This window comes from Trichechus manatus, unplaced genomic scaffold (assembly GCF_000243295.1).
Source record: "Trichechus manatus latirostris isolate Lorelei unplaced genomic scaffold, TriManLat1.0 scaffold00002, whole genome shotgun sequence".
NCBI lineage: Eukaryota > Metazoa > Chordata > Mammalia > Sirenia > Trichechidae > Trichechus > Trichechus manatus.
The window spans coordinates 38,548,821-38,565,899 of record NW_004443938.1 but is presented as its reverse complement, the minus strand read 5'-3'; the positions used below and the strand labels follow the sequence as shown (position 1 = coordinate 38,565,899).

The 17,079-nt window shown below is 37.1% G+C and overlaps 1 protein-coding gene across 3 annotated transcripts in view; it reads right to left on the bottom strand.

Annotated features, from left to right (window-relative positions):
- HBS1L (HBS1 like translational GTPase) overlaps positions 1-17,079 on the bottom strand; it is a 98,995-nt gene that overhangs the window by 16,827 nt on the left and 65,089 nt on the right. For all 3 annotated transcript variants that reach the window (XM_004368898.3, XM_023729974.1, XM_023729985.1), the window contains 5 exons: positions 15,004-15,121; positions 9,665-9,811; positions 7,577-7,651; positions 6,881-6,998; positions 6,205-6,273 (listed from right to left, as the gene is read on the bottom strand). In XM_004368898.3, coding sequence (XP_004368955.1) covers positions 6,205-6,273; positions 6,881-6,998; positions 7,577-7,651; positions 9,665-9,811; positions 15,004-15,121 — 527 coding nt within the window. The remainder of the gene's footprint in view (positions 1-6,204; positions 6,274-6,880; positions 6,999-7,576; positions 7,652-9,664; positions 9,812-15,003; positions 15,122-17,079) is intronic.

The following is a 17,079-nucleotide window of genomic DNA, read 5'->3' as shown; positions in this document are numbered from 1 at the left end:
AGCAATATTATCTGATGATTAATACTCTACTAGCTATATTTAGTTCACTGGTATTTATAAATTTGTAGTTCAATAGACATTAAGCAATAATCATTTCCTAATTTTTAACATAGCTACTAAATATGACATACCACATTCTATTCTCGTTAAGATAGTCTTAAAAATGAAAATATTCATATTATAAAAAGTAAGGATTCATTCCTTTCCAAATATTTATTGAGTGCCTACTTAGTACCAGACACTGGGGATAAAGAGATGAAACTATAAATCCCTACCTTTAACAAGTTTACACTAGTGAAGAGAAAGACAAAAACAATTACTTTGTAATGAGACAAACGCTATTTATAATGTACAATGGAAACACAAAAAAAGGTGCAACAAAGAAACCATGATGGGGGAATGATTACACTTTGAAGAAGGACCGTGAATTTGCCAGGTGACTTGTGTATATAGGTAGGAGGAAGACGCTGCTGAGCCAGGAAACTGCCATGTGCAAAGGTACAGAGTCATAACTGAATGTGGTCTGTGCTAAGAGCCAAGTGCACCTCAAATGATGGGACTATATGGAATACCGGGAAAAGGCAAGACTTGAGGCTACAGAGACAGGCAAGGGGTGAATCATAAAGGGGCCTCATAAATTACACTAGGAGTTTGAATTTCTTCCTTCAGTTAAGTAATGGAAGCCAGTAAAGACTGTGAACAGGGAAGTGCAGTGATTGTACTTAGGTATTACAGCAAAGTGAAGGTTGAAATCGACACACACTGGGGCATAAAGGGAATGAATTCAAGAATTTAAGAACAAGGAATGAGAAGTTTAGAGTGATAACGTCAATGGTGGATAATGACAAAAAGAAAAATCTGAGATGGGGATGCCATTAACTGTGTGACATGTAAGGGAAAAAGATCAATTCTGGCCTTGTGCCTTTGAGGCCTAAAGGTGGAAACGATGTACCCCAAGAGGCACCAACCACACAGAATGGTACCCCAAGAGTCCACTCCTGTGGGGATGTCCAGAAGCAGTTAGACAAGTGGGTCTGGAGAAGAGCAGAATAGGTTTGGGATGGAGATACAGATTTGGGAAGCATTAAGATGCAGGAGGTAGATGAACTCACAGATGTCCAAAAGGAGCGTGTGGAATAAGAAAGAGGGCTGAGGCAGTATAATACCGATTAAGGGACAGAGAAAAAGGAGCCCACAGAGAAGAGACAGAGAAGGTCAGAGGGAGAGTCAGGTTAGCAGGACAAAGTGGGTCACAGAAACCAAGGGAGAAAAGTTTCAGGGTGAGTGTGGCTAACAGCATCAGAAGCAATGCCAGGATTAAGTAAGATAGAACTGAAAAGTGGGTACAGACTTTGGCAACCAAGAAGTCATTTGGTAACCTCAGTAGGAACACTGAGAGGAGAGCAGAAGCCAGGAAGCAGATAGAAGAGAGAACAGGAAGTGAGAAAGTAGTCAGCAAGCACTGTTAATAAAAAGAAAATCATGCATCTCTTGTATTTTAAGTAGGTAACAGACATTTTGGAAACCATAACCATAGTTCCTCTACTAGAATGCTGAAGCTAATAATAATACATTTCAATTTCACTGCATGATTTTTTCAAAGCACTCTTCATTCATTCATCTATTATTTGTTTATTAAATGGATATTGTGTGTCAGACACTGGGCTACGTTCTCCAGATACAGATATGGAAAAGCCAGTACCTGCTCTTAAGGAGTCTGTAATCTAAGTATAATAAGCAGACAGCATAGAAACATTTATAATACTGCATGAAAAATACAATGATGGAGGGTATGGAGAACACAGAGGACACTTTAGGGTATGTGTGTGGGTAAGCACGACGATTATCAATTTATTGCCTCTCCATTACAAATCCACCCTTCACTGACCGCTATGTGACAATGCAGATGGACCCTGTAAGGTATTTCTTTGCCAGTGGACATGATATTAAGCTCTCAGTCCCTGAGGAACATTGCAGGAGGAAGGAGCTTCTCCTCCTGCTTCCAATGTGCTTCTCTCACAGGGTTCTTACAGTGCCTGGCTCCAGCAGTGACCACTGGCCTGCAGTACGTGGCACCTTCCTGTGGGCAGCTGTCCCTGGCAACACCTCAGATGACTCTGCAGCCTCAGCAAATTTCTCCATTATTTAGTAAGCCCTGGCAATGCCCTCCCCACCCCCGCCCAAACAAGGTCTATATCAAACCCCAGGGAGGGGAAGGAGGTCCTCTTTCTTCCTTGGGTACTCTATGTCAACTATAGGAGTAGAAGCTATTCTCCATATATGCTATTCTCTAGTTCTCCTTACTCCTGATGAGCCAATCCCCTAGTATTCTAATCTCCTGTTATAGTTCATAATTCATAAATTAAACTTTCCCTGTTCAAATTACTGTCTAGTTTTTATCTCCTGATTAGACCCTGACTGATAACAGTGGGTATTGCCAGTCAAATAAGAGTCACAGAAGTGAAACTTTAGCTGAGTTTTAAAGAATATAGAAGAGTTCATCAGGAAGAAGGATAAGAGGTATGTATATAGATATTATGTACGATGGAGATGGGAAACATTCAATTTCTTCTACTTCTAGAAATAACAATCAGAAGCACAGAATGTTTTTATTTGATAGAAATTCTATGGGAAGTAACAATTAGAAGAACAGAACATCCTGTTTAAAAGAAATGCTGCCAAGCAGTCATACCCTCTACAATCACCTTGTCAGATCCAGTCATGTTTGAGTATGTCTAAAGTTGCGGAATTCACCACTCCCAAAAGCAGCTCATTTCCATTTAAGATGTCTCTAATTATTAGAACGTGCTTCCTTATGTTAAGACGAAATCTTTCCTAAATTTTGCTCATTGATGACCCATCTCTTTCTTCTGAAACAATACAGAAAATATCCATATCCTGTCCACTTCTGGCTTCTCAAATAATTTAAGACAATTATGTTTCTTCTTTCTTCCTTATGCTTAAAAAGCAACCTTCTTCCCCCACCCCCCACCAAGACTCAAGGAAACTCAGAGATAAGAGTTTTGTGCTTTTCTGTAGGCCCCGCAATAAAAGAGAGCTGTTGTAACTATATTAATGGCAACCTTAAAGTAGAGGTTAAGGTAAAAAGTATTACTACAGATAAAGAGAAACACTGCTAATGGTAAATGGTTCAATTCACTAGGAAGTGGTAACAGTTATATATGCGTATGTCTCTAAAAACAAGACTTCAAAATGCATAAAGTGTGGCAGAATGACAAGGAGAAATAGACTTCCATTTCCAACAATGGTAGATTAACAGGAACCAAATTTATCTACTTGCTTTAAACAACTAGAAAAACGGATGAAATATATGAAACAACTGTTTTCAGAGAATGGACAATGATCCCTGAGAGATGAGAATCAAACAAGGTGAGCCGTACAATTGCTCAGCCTTCTGTCTAGAGGAACATTCTGGACCACAGCGTAGAAAAGAGGATCCCAAGTACAGCCCAGGCTGCAATTTGAGGAGAATTCTGGAGTATAGGGAGAAAAAGAACTAAAAAAATCTGCAATAGGGCTCCCTTATTGAATACTAAGATACACATGTGTAGGATGAAACTACACAAGGTCAGACAAAGACTAACCAGGAAGGTAAGACTTTACTGGTTTCCAGAGCTCTAACAGGACTCAACATTGTTCTTTTGACAACAGTCAGAGTGATGAGTCCTTACTGATCACTCGGGGCATTCAGATGAAGACTCCAGAAGAGCCATGACTTAGTAATGGTGCTAAACCATCCCTAGTGTAAAGGGTACTGTAGACCAGACTTAACAGAGCTTAAAAACAAGCTTCAAAGGACCAAATTTAATTGCAAGTAACTTAATTGCCTACCAGACAAAGCATAACACACTTTAAAGCTTAAGAAAAAAAGAATCCAGACCCTTGATTAGATTGTCCAGAATTCAATAAAAAATCACCAGACAGGAAAAGAAAAAGGAATATGTGACCTTTTAATGGGAGAAAAAATATCAGTCAAAAGAAAGAGGCCCAGAAATAATAGAGATGATGGAATTACCAGGCAAGAATAGTGAAACAGCTATTATAACTGTGTTCAAGTATTTAAAGAAAAACAGGAATATAGTAAGGAAAGAAATAGGGGACACACAAAAGAACTAAATGAAACTTCCAGAGATGCAAAAAGTAAGAAATGAAAATTTACTGAAAGGAATTACTAACTTTAGACACTGTACTCTTGAAAATGATGAGGTATAGAAAAAAAAAAAATTGAAGAAATAGTGGCCAAAATCTTCCAAACCTGAAAACTCTAAAGCCCACAGATCCAAGATCTCAATGAACTCCAAGCAGCATAAACAAAAAGAAAACTAAACCAAGATACATCAAAATCAAATGTCTAAAACCAGTGATAAAGAGAAAAAATCTAAGAAGTCAGAGAAAAAGGTGCATTATGTTCACAGGAGAAAAGATAATACCACAGACAATTAGACACTATACAAGCTAGAAAACAACATCTTGAAAATGTCAAAAGAAAAAAAAAAAAAAAACCCTAGAATCTTAAACCTAGGAAAAATATTCAAAATGAAAATGTAATAAAGACATTTTGAGACAAACAAGCTGAGAGAACTTGTCACCAGCTGACTGCACTACAAAAAATTTTAAAGGGTGTTCTTCAAACAAAGGAAGACGATACAATATGAAAACTTGGATCTACACTAAGGAATAAGGAGCATTAAAAATGGTAAATAAATATAAAAGACATTTCTTGCAGTTTTTAAAATTTCCTTAAAAATAACTGATTATTAAAGCAAAAACAGATAATTTCAGAATATCTGGAATTCCTGCGATGTTCTATTTCTTCACATGACTCGGTAGTAGTTACTTGCTGTTCACTTTGGGAAAAAAAAATCAATGAACTACATATTTCTCTTTTGAATACTGTTTTATATGTGTGCTATATTTCTTTTTAAAAAAAGGTTAAAAATGAATAAAATGTAGCCTTATATGTGGTGAGGAAAGGAGAAATTTGAGATAAGCCTCAAAGGATGGTAAGTCAGTTATCAATTTATTGCTTCTCTGCTCCAAATGCACTGTTTCTATATATATATATGCTTTGTGACAAATAAGTTCTTTAACTATTTCTCCTTTAAAGTGACTATGATATGTTAAGTGTTCTCAACAGAGGACGGTGGAGGGACACTGCAGGAGGAAGAGGCTTTCCTGCAGTTTCCAGGTGGGCCAGGAGCAGCAGTGGTCAGACTCAAGAGTGTTGGTGTAACAACTTCTGGTGAAGTGCTGTCCCATCCAAGGGCCCAAAATGCAGCTCCTCTGCGACCCTGCAGCCTCAGTCTATAGCCCCCTCAACACAGAAACCAGGGCCTTGTGATGGCCTGTGTACAATTCCCTTTGGCCCAAAGATCACACTCTGAGCTTCTTCTGCAAGTCCCCTCCTGCCCCCGCCATTGGTACCTAGACTTCTGCATGCCGCCACCTATGGCCCTGAGTCACACATCACGCTGCTGACTCTTTTGCTTGTTCCTCCACAGCCCATATGCTCAGAGGTCTCTTGCCCTCACCAGAGTCCAGGCTCCAAACGCACTTCCATGCCACCAGTTGCCAGTCACCCGTTCTTCCCATCTACACTCCAGAAGGTTGCCTACAGTTTTCCCAGCAACTCCAGAAAAGCTCTGGCCAACCCAGCAAACTTTTCTACCCAATAGGCTGAACCACACTCCAGCAAAGTCTAAACCCCTTCCAAGTTTGTCCTTCCTGGGGTACTCTCCTTGAGCCTTAGGGCACTATACTGAATTTCCTTAGGAAATGGACAAGTACAGAGAAACAAGAGCAAAATATAGGTAGACATACTGGGAATAAAGCCTCCATGTGGTTAAGAAATAGTGAATGATCCAGTTTTGTTGGAGAATAAGGAAACTAAAGGAATCTACTGGGAGAAAAAACTATGAGGCCAGAAACATAAAAGATAAGGTTTCTTATGCCGAAACATGAGTATGAAACAGGGAATGATGAGTAAAACGAAGGTTTTTTTTAGGCATGGGAGTTGCGTGACTAGAATTATAAACTTAAAGATTAATTTAGGAGTAACCCTTACACTGGAATGAAGAAGGGAGAGTTTGAAGACAATATAATAACTTAGTCCAAGAAAAGAGGTAAGGAGAGAGTGGAAAGGAAGGGGCCATCTTGAAGGAGCACTGCAGATACAGCACGTACCTTTGAAAACATCTGATACGCATAATCTAAAAGGCTTGTCAATAGATCGTTGAGGAGGCTTGAAGGAATCTGGAAAAAAGCAGGGTTTAATTTACAGTGGAATTTTGACTCGTCTCATCTCATTATATTCCTACTTCTCTTAGAAAATAATGCCTTTTTTGAAGTACTAATAGCAAATTTACTGTCATTTATACAGTACTTTGCAATTTATGAAATGTTTTCATACATGTTCTTGCATTTAATTTCAACAACAGTCTATGAGGTAGGTAGGTAAGGCAGTTGTTGTGTGCTGTCAAGTCGATTACGACTCATAGTGACCCTATAGGTCAGAGTAGAACTGCCCCATAGGGTTTTCTAGGCTGTAATCTTTACAGAAGCATATTACCAGGTCTTTTCTCCCATGGAGCTGCTGATGTGTTCACACTGCTGACCTTTCGGTTAGCAGCTGAGTGCTTTAACCACTGTGCCACCAGGGCAGGCAGTAGCCTCATTAAATCAATGAATAAAACTGAGTATTAGATAGTTTAAATATTACATCTGATTTCAAAGCTAATAACCCAGCTTTTCTGATTACAAATCCTATTCATACACATTAGCATCTCCCATAAAGAACTCTTAACTAATAATTTATATCAAGTTTATATTGTGTTACAATTAATACGGTAGTACTACTTACCAATTTGTTCTAATAAGCATAGTCCTTTATACCATTTTATGAGTTCATTTGATTGAGATCTTGTGATTAAATTTTCACCACTGAGACCACTTGTAGGTATAAAAGCTACATCAGTCTCCTATTAAAAATGATTGAAAGTTATGAAACTTAATACAACTTTTAAAAAACTTAAAATGTTTACCATCACCATAATTGCATCAAGTTTGTCAATAACAACGAAGTACTTTTTAAAAAGTGATAGAAATCACAGAACTACTGCCCGACAGTTATCTGATGTAATGGTTTTCAAATTTTGATTTTGTGAGACATTTGCAAATTTGTTCAAAAACACTCAAGCATTTTCAACTGATGACAGAGACATACTTCATGTTTTTGTTGGAAAAAATTTCTACCAGTTTCTAGTCTGTGACTTCCCTGACCCTATACCACCTCATTTAATAGATAAGAAAAGAAGAAAACAAAACGAAACCTTTTACTTACATTAAACCAAAGTCAATTTATAAAACCCATGAAATTTTCTAAGGTAAGGTCATCCAAATAAAATAATATATACATGAAACCCGGGAGAAATGAAAATAAAGAGAATTAAACATATTTAATAAAGACAGAAATTTAGGGTAGTCATTTTTCTTCTCTCATACATGTAAGATGAGACTTAAGGAAAGCAATAACCAAAAAAATTTAAAATTATCTTACCTTAAAACCTGCTTGCTTAAGAAAGTGCCCAAGTTTTCCAGTAATTTCTTGAAATCTTTCTTGTTGCCAATTAACCTGATAAAAGACCCAATTTACTTTTAAAAGTATGCTTCAAAATATGCTGCATACAAAATTTAAATTTCTGCAACAAAGTATCAATAATCAAAACTATATAAAATACAAATATAAAAATTGATTACTATAAATTTGCATTAAAATTAAAACTCAACATCAGATCTTACTAATAATGTGATCTAACAGTACGTTTTCCTACAACAGAAAGCCTAAAAACAAACTTCAATACATATTGAATTATTCTGTATATACTAAAAGTGACTTCAAGTTTGTGAGAGAAAGGTAAATAATTTACTAAATTGTGCTTGGAACCCTTGCTGGATTAAATAAATAACTCCACCCCCCTCAAAAAAAAATAGACTAAAAATGTGTACGTAATATGAACTCTGGAGCCCTGGTGGCACAGTGGTTAAGAGCTCAGCTGCTAATAAAAAGGTTTACAGTTCAAATCCACTAGCCACTCCTTGCAAACCCTATAGGGCAGTTCTACTCTGTCCTATAGGGTCACTATGAGTTGGAACAGACTGGACAGCAAGTCTACTTGGGTTTGTTTTTTTTTGGGGGGGGGGAAGGGGGAGGAATATGAACTCTAAACAACACCATGCATGCTGCAGTATTTGGTGGGAAGTGTACTACTGTTTGCAGCTTACTTTAAAATGTGTCCCAAAATAAGACAGACTGATTAATAGATAAAGGGATAGATAGATAAATGGATAAACAGGTAAGAGATAAAGGGATAGACAGACATAGATAAACAGGTGATCAAGCAAGTAAATTATCACTAGTGGAATCTAAATAGTGCGTCTAATATGGCTATTTAAAATTCTTTAAATATTTCTTTATACTTGAAAATTTTCATACTAAAATGTTGGGGAAAGCTAAAAAGTATGCGTACTAATGATATCATAAAAGAACTAATAGATAATGTAGATGAATATTTAGCTGATTCCAGGGTAAGAAAATTCCTAAGCATAAAGGAAGAAATTACAAAGGAAGCATTTATAAAGTTGAATATATGTGAAAAACACACCATAAGTAAAATTAAAAGTCAGATAACAAATTGGGAAAACTATGGATATAGAATTAATATCTTTAATAAAGCACATTTACAAATTTATTTTAAAAGTTCCAAAAATGAACAAATTATTCATATAAACAATTCCCACAGAAGAAATACAAATGGTTAATATATAAATATATTTAAATATTAATACTCACAGAAGAGTGAATTAAAAAATATTTTACATATCAAATTAGACAATAATGTTTTAATGACAGTAGTGTTGGTTTAAGAGTTTAAGAAAGTGAATACCCCATATGTGCCAAGAGTAAAAAACCAGAACTCTTCTCAAAGGCATTCTTATGGTGTTCAACAAATCTTAAAATGTATATGCCTTGAAGGCCAGAAATTTCCATAGAATAAACCATTTCTAAATACACACACACACAAGAAATAACTAGAAATGTTCCAAAAGTAGGGAACTGAATAAATTACAGTATATCTTTAAAATAGGCTAAAATAAGCCACAAAAACCACCTCTTTATACAAGAATCATTGATTACTTGGAAACACGTACAAGAATATTGTCAAATTTTTTAAAAAGCAGATAATAAAATAGATCATGACCTAATATAAAAGCATCTTTTTATTTATAAAATAAATGGGATGGATATACAAAATGAAATGTTAAGTTTCTTTCTTTTTTGAGGGGGAGTTGACAATATAGGTTATTTCTAGTTTTATTATACTTTCATTCTACTAGAATAAATGTGTGTTACTCTATAAACAAAAACAATTTTAAAGTTTTCCTTTATTCATTCTGACAATGAAAAGCCATCTTCTTGCTTAAAAATTACTAGTATCTTATTTAAATCAGGATCACAAACTTATTTTTTAAAAATATGGCAACTGAACTAACAAAATGTATAACAGTCAAATCTGAGGTCATCTATATGGACAGAGAAACATCTTAAAAAGCATCTAAAAAGAATTCTCATAAAGCCTTTAAATACCTGATCCATTTTATTGACTGCAACTGCAAGCTGAGTTACTCCCAGAGAACGGACTAAGAGGCCATGTTCTCGCGTTTGTCCTCCAGTCTCAAATCCAGCTTCAAACTCCCCCCTGCTAGCATCCACAACTAAAACAGCTACATCCGCCTAAGGAAAAAAAAAAAATCAAAACTAGAAATAATGTCATAGCGTTTTAATTCAAAGGATGGATTATTCAAATAATTGTATTGGTCAGAGATTTTAAAGGCAGACAGACCCTAACCTGACACTTGATACCAAAAACAAATTAAACAAGAGAATTCCACAGACGGATTAAAATTTTAAAATAAAAATTAGTACTAGCACAACACCAAAAATAATGACATAAAGAACAATAAAAGATTTCCATAATAGATTACATAACAGTTAAAATGTCTAGGCAAAGGGAAAAAAACCAACAAAATTAAAACATAATTACACAGGGAAAAATATTTGCAGATACATGGTAAAGGCTATAATGGCTATAATATTACTACTGTAGAGTCTTTACCAAAAAAGGAAAAAAGACAGCTCCACAGAAAAACAGGTAAAGGATATTTGCAAGCTATTTGCCAAAGAAGAAATACAAACGGCCAATAAACGTGAAAAAATTAAAATTCACTAGTAACCAAAGAAAAGGAAATTTAAAAAACATTGACATACCCCTCCCCAGCTTTAAAAATCACATTGGCAAAGATTAAAAAGAACAAAATTATTCACTGTAAGTGAGGTGGTAGTGGGATGGGCATTCTCATACACTGTTGGTGGGACTTTAAGCGCACAACCTTTCTGGAGGAAATTTTCACAACAGTATCAAGAGCCTTAAAATTATGTATATTTTACTTCCCATTAATTCTCCTCCTAGGAATTTATCCCAGAGAAATATTTAAGGATCTACAAAGATATTCATCAGAGTATTGTTTATAATAATGAAAAATTGTGAAGAAATTACCAAAAAATAGTATATTCATCCTCTATAGCCACTGAAATAGGACCTTCTATATGAGTTTCCTAACCTTTATGAATAATTTTGAGAATCAGATGAAAGACACTTCTTCTCTCATACACAATTTACACACACATATGTATATACACATATATATATAAAAAAAAAAAAAAAGAAAGAAAGAAGCTAACCTTATCCTTAGCTCATTTTCCTTTAGCCTTATTGAAACTAGTTTTACAAGTTCCCACTATCTTTTCCTTTATGCGATCCATCTGCATCGCATGGATGCATCCTTTGGAAATTTGCAATAAAACAGCCTGTGCGGTCATAGATGTTCCCTCATTTTCATTCTAATCAATTATTTTTGTCAATGACCTGTCAGGACATTTTTTTAAATGAACACTCTATCCTTGAAGTCATTCTCCCTTCTACAGTTTTTGCCTTGTATGCATACCTGAATGTGTTAGAAATCTGCTCTTCTATAACCTAGGACACAATAACTAAATTTGACATTCCCCACTTCAGCTATACAGACTCTTTCAGGATAGTCACTTTCTCTCAGGGTCTTCTTATATTCCATCCACATCATTAAGTGCTCTGGCCTTTTGGTCAGAACAGAGTCCAGAATAGCTTTTCTCTCTGTTGCTTCCTGAATGACACTTTATGTTTATGCTGTCCAGTTCTTAAAGAATTTCACATACGTTCTCATATATTCTCACCGTAATGAAAAATGAAATGTCATAAAGTCAAGAATTTACCAGATACTTTGCTCTTAGCAGAAGAGAATTTCATAACTTAAATTATAAGTGTCATTCATATGCTTTGTCTGGTGGGGCAATTTACGCTATTATTTCTATTTCTTTTTCCCTCTACTCATACCCAAATACTCCCTCTGTTTTACACCTACCCTTAAACGTGTTCATATCCATTCCTTCGTGACTTATGATGCTGAACTCTAATTTTCTTCAATTAGATCCAATTCTTTTCATCAAAGATTCTTAGTTAAGAGCTCAAACTGGAGCAATGAATTTGAAAATTGGCCCTTTCACTCATATCTTTGGTTATCAATGCATCTTACATCCTAGGTAAATTGTCTAATCTCACTGGGTATCAACTGCTTACCTCCCATAAACCTTGAGGATTAAATACAGTTTATAAAGAACACTCAACTCTGAACTTGCAAATCCTAGGTTCAGTAATTGTAAATCTCTTTCCCATCAGATTTTACTAATAACAGTGAAATTATATTTACCATCTTGGATTAAAATTAGAACTTCACTGAATTGGCTTTAAGGTATCTAAGGCCATAAATATTCTTTCTAACCTTCTTTCTTATTGCCACCTCCAAAAAAGTACCGAGCAATTTCTCTAGTAATATTCTTTCTGTGCAACAGCTGTCTTTCTTATTGCCACCTCCAAAAAAGTACTGAGCAATTTCTCTATTAATATTCTTTCTATGCAACCACTCTTGTCTTTGGGAGCTCAAATGCCTACATATTTTTAAGGAAGGTTTTTATGATCTAGAAAGGAATTTTTTCTCAGTGTATACTATCTCTGCTCAAATAGTACATTTGTGTTAATTGTTCCATCCTTACAAGTCTTATATATCTATGCTATGATTTTCTTGAGGAGAGGCACCACGCCCTGTGTGCTTTTTTGGATCTCCAAAGCCTACCGCAAAATTCTGCACATTGGGTAAACTGTTTAATATCTTGGAGTCTATTTCTTCATTTTTACAAGAAAATATCTCTTTGACAAGAGATAAAAAGAGACAGAAGCAAGCAGAAAGAGAGGGACCTTACTACCACCAAGAAGAGCCAGGAGAGGAACATATTCTTTGGACCCAGGGTCCCTGTGCTGAGAACCTACTAGACCCAGGGGAAGACTGATGCCAAGACACATAGAGATCTCCAAGGAATACAGGGCCCACGGTCGTTGAAAGGAGATAAGGACCTTCCCCAGAGCCAACAGGGAGAGAAAGCCTTCCCCTAGAGCTGACACCCTGATTTCGGACTTCTAGCCTCTTAAGCTGTGAGAGAATATATTTCTGTTTATTAAAACCATCCACTTATGGTATTTCTGTTACAGCAGCACTAGGTAAGTAAGACAGAACTTCTTTCTTAATCCATTCAGGTGGACTAGGAGAACGGGGCTGTCCAAAGCCAAAGGAGCAGAGTTGCCCTCCCAGAGGGCCTGGAAGATGGAGCTGAAGCCCAAGGCCAAGGGACCTCCACCCAGAATCCAGACAGCATGGCCAACACACAGAGTCTGGAGGGCAGGGCCACTGCCTAGATGGTCTCAGAGAACAGAGGATTATTTTCTAGACTTGAGAGCTAATGTAAATTGTTCTGTTGGGTTTTTGACTTGCTTAGTATCAGTTATTCCTTCTTCTCCTCCAATTCCTCCCATTCATAACAACCTTACACCTGTTCCACCATTGTACTTTGGAAACAGATAACCTGTATTCTAGATTTCACAGGTTCACAGATGAAGAGGAATTTTGTCCCAGGATGGAATGTGGACTGGAGTTCATTTAAGACTTTTGGGATGATATGATGAGGTGAAAGTGTTTTACATGTGGCAAGGACATAAATTTAGGGGGGCCAAAGGGTGGAATGTCATTTGTGTACCCCAAAAATACATATCTACTTGGCTAAGCCATGATTCCCAGTACTGTGTGGCTGTCCTCCATTTTGTGATCTGATTATCCTCCATTTTGTGATATGTTGTAAATCCTAACCTCTATGCCTGTGGTTATGGTCCCATTTGGAGTGAGCTGTCTATTTTGTTAATGAGGCAGGATTAGGCCATGTTAATGAGGATAAGGGTGGGATGAAACACCTTTACTCAGGTCACAGCCCTGATCAGATGTAAGGGGAATTTCCTTGCAACCTTCTATCTTACAAAAGCAGAAAGAAGCAAGCAGAGAGAGGGGGACCTGACTACCACCAAGAAATAAGAGCCGAGAGCGGAGAACGTCCTTTGGGCTCGGGGTCCCTGTGCTGAGAATCTCCTAGACCCAGGGGAAGACTGATGCCAGGACAGATGGAGATCTCCAAGGAATGCCAGGCCCACAGATACTGAAAAGAGACAAGGAACTTCCCCCACAGCTGACAGAGACAGATAACTAAGACAGGAATTCAATTACATAATCCCTAAAAATTCTTTCCTACCCTAATTCCATAAGGAGTTTGAAACAAATGATGTCTTGATTACTCTGCCGTCTAAGGATCCAGGATTCAAAACCATTATTGTGCTGTAACTGCTTGTTCACGTGTTTGCCTCTCCCATTAAACTATGAAAATGTGCTCTGTAGTCCACTGTATTCCCACACAGTCTACCATAGGGTTGGCATACAGCAGGCATTCAATAAGTATTCACTAAATGAAAAAAAATACACATACACACAGAGCAAGAGAGACACATACATATGCAGAGAGAAGGTGAGATAACATTAAAAACATATTGTGCCCTTTGGAAAATGCAATGAGAAATGGGGATAATAACTACCTCATAGAGTTGTTGTAAGGATTATACTAAATTATGCATAAGAAACACCTAGTACAGTGTCTGGCCCATATTAGGTACTCAATCAACAGTAATAACTATTATTTTTCAATCTTCATTCTCATTCAATCCATGAATCTTAAAATAATATTGTGAGACTATATATCAACTCCCTAACATGGAACGAAATAGTTTATTTATCTTCAAATATATTCTAATTTATTCATATAATATACTTTTTAGATTGACAAATGCTCACATTAGCATTCTCTTTTAATGGGTGATAGGCAAATTTTTTAACTCCCAATGTTTTCCAACAATCATCTATTATAAAGGAAATCAATATCATATACATGAAGAATTATTTTCACTGTTTTAATTATTTAAAGTTATCAACCATTGTTTTTTTTTCGGTATTCTTATTAAATATTATGTAGGTTTACAAAGCAATTGCTTTTAAATCTTAAAAATAAAGTAAATAAAGCACAGGGGGAAAAACCACAAGCTTCACTATTTCTATACCTATTAACTCTTTAAAAATAAAAAGAACTTAAATATTACATAGTAAAAATGCAGAACTTAAAATAAATACTCCAACCTATAAATAAATGAAACATAAAGTTATATCTAATGAAGTACTTTATCATTATTTTTACTATAAAGGAATTCATAACATTTATACATCTGCTTCTTTGTAATAAATTAGAAAAGGTTTTATGAAGTATACATAAAAGCATCATGGAAAATACAATTTTTCTCTATTTTTCCAAACTTTATATTTTAAAAGTTTAAATACTAGAATTATAAACTCAGTATCAGGAAATTTTATGTACAACCAGTACACCAGAGTTAAGGAAATAGCTGGTACCTGGGCCGCTCCTGTAATCATATTTGGGATGAAATCTTTATGGCCTGGAGCATCCATTAACGTAATAAGTTTGGTTTTGGTCTCAAACTTTGTCATACCAACATCCATTGTTACTCCCCTTAAACAAAACATAAAGTGATTAGAACACCCTATATAATCAGTGAAACGGATTAAATATTTAATAATAAGCTAAACGACAATCTAAATTCTTATGTAACAATGGGAATTTTATTACACAGACTATTATATTGGATAATTCAGCAATCAATTAGGGCTGAAATTTCTGCTGCAATAGAATTACACTTGTATGGCTTTAAAATAAGGTTGTGGATACAAGAGCTTAATGAAGGAAAAACAAAGTTATTCCTGTATTTCCCTTTTTTATTTTTTAAGAAGTAACATAGAGAGGAGGGGCCAAGAAGGCAGAGTAGTCAGACGCTTCCAGTGGACCTCTTACAACAAAGACCCGAAAAAACAAGTGATTTGATTATACATGGCAATCTAGGAGCCCTGAAAATCTAATGCAGAGTTGAGGAACCAGACTGAGTGGCAGGGGGAGGGAGAGATGGTTCAGAAGCAGCAGAAGAGTTGCCAGACCTGACCCGGCGAGAGACTGAGCTCTTCAGGCCTGAGCAGCTCATGGGTGAGTGGTGAGGCAGGCAAGCAGCTGTATTCAGGAGGCGCGTTTGCCACACCGGGAGAGAGCCAGCACCAGAGAGTCTACACGGCCACACAGAACCAGTGAGAAGCAGCCCTCAATACAGAAAGATAAGTACTTGGATATGGCTTACCACACGGAGCGAAAACACCCCCCATAGGGAAAAATCTCTCTCCAATTTACCTCCCCACTCCCTGCTCTGCACTGGGTCCAGGACTGGCTGCAGCAATTGCCAAGTCCCCTGGGCCAGAAGTAGGATCCGTTACATGCCCGGAGCCATTCTCCCTGCCTTGGAGAGTGAACAAATTAACAAATGGGAAAAAATAAACTGCCGGCTCCCCTAAGCCAGGAACCCAGGGTAGACACAGCTCCTTTGCCAAAGCACAGGCATAAGGGATCCACGGACTTTGAGTGTCTTTCCCCCTGCAGAGACTTGTGTGGGCCCATCTCAACGGCGTAGGCCCTCATTACTGCAGTACAACAGGGTATGTACCGGAACTCTAACTTCAACTGCTTCAAACGTGAAGTGGCAGGTACCTGACATCTGACACTGCTCTGCCCATTAAGCAGGGTCTTCACCTACCCACATCAGGGGCCTGAGGACTGGTGGCTCCACCTGCGCCAACTAGCCACATGCAAGAGGGGCCCAAGAACAAGAGGTGCCCCCCAGTCCTTACAGTCAACAGCATTAGGTGCTCACAGTCCAGCTACAAAACCCACCCACCTACGCGCTCTAGGGAACAAGGACACGCCAGCCTTCTGGACACTCAGGGGTAGCCATCAGCCCTCTGCCTTGCTCAGTGTGTCCCCCTGCTACAGCGAGATGCCTGTGCCTACACCAATCACCCATGCCTGTCTAGGACTGTAAGGGAGAGCCTACACCCCACACTTGGTGGACTCCTGAGCTCACATACCTAGTAAGAGATCTAACCACTTGGAGACAGGACATTAGAGCTTCAAAGGTGCCAATAATCAAACTAGCTCATACGAGCAGACTATTTGGGCATATCAAAACAAAACAAGAAGCTAGGACACAGTAAGAAAACATAAATAAATATAATAACTTATTGATGGCTCAGAGACAGCAGTCAATATCAAATCACATACAGAGTCAATGCATGATGGCTTCAGCAAGCTCCCAAAATAAAGAATCTAGAAATTTTCCAGAGGAGGGAAATTTCTTGGACTTTCTAGAGGCAGAATACAGAAGATTAATATACAGAACTCTTCAAGAAATTAGGAAGGAAATTAAGCAAAACGCAGAACACGAAATAGAGGAAATTAAAAAGATTAGAGAAGAGCATACTGAAAAATTTAACAAGCTGCAAGAATCCATAGAGAGACAGCAGTCAGAATCCAGAAGATTAACAATAAAATTTCAGAATTAGACAACTCAATAGAAAGTCATAGGAGCAGAA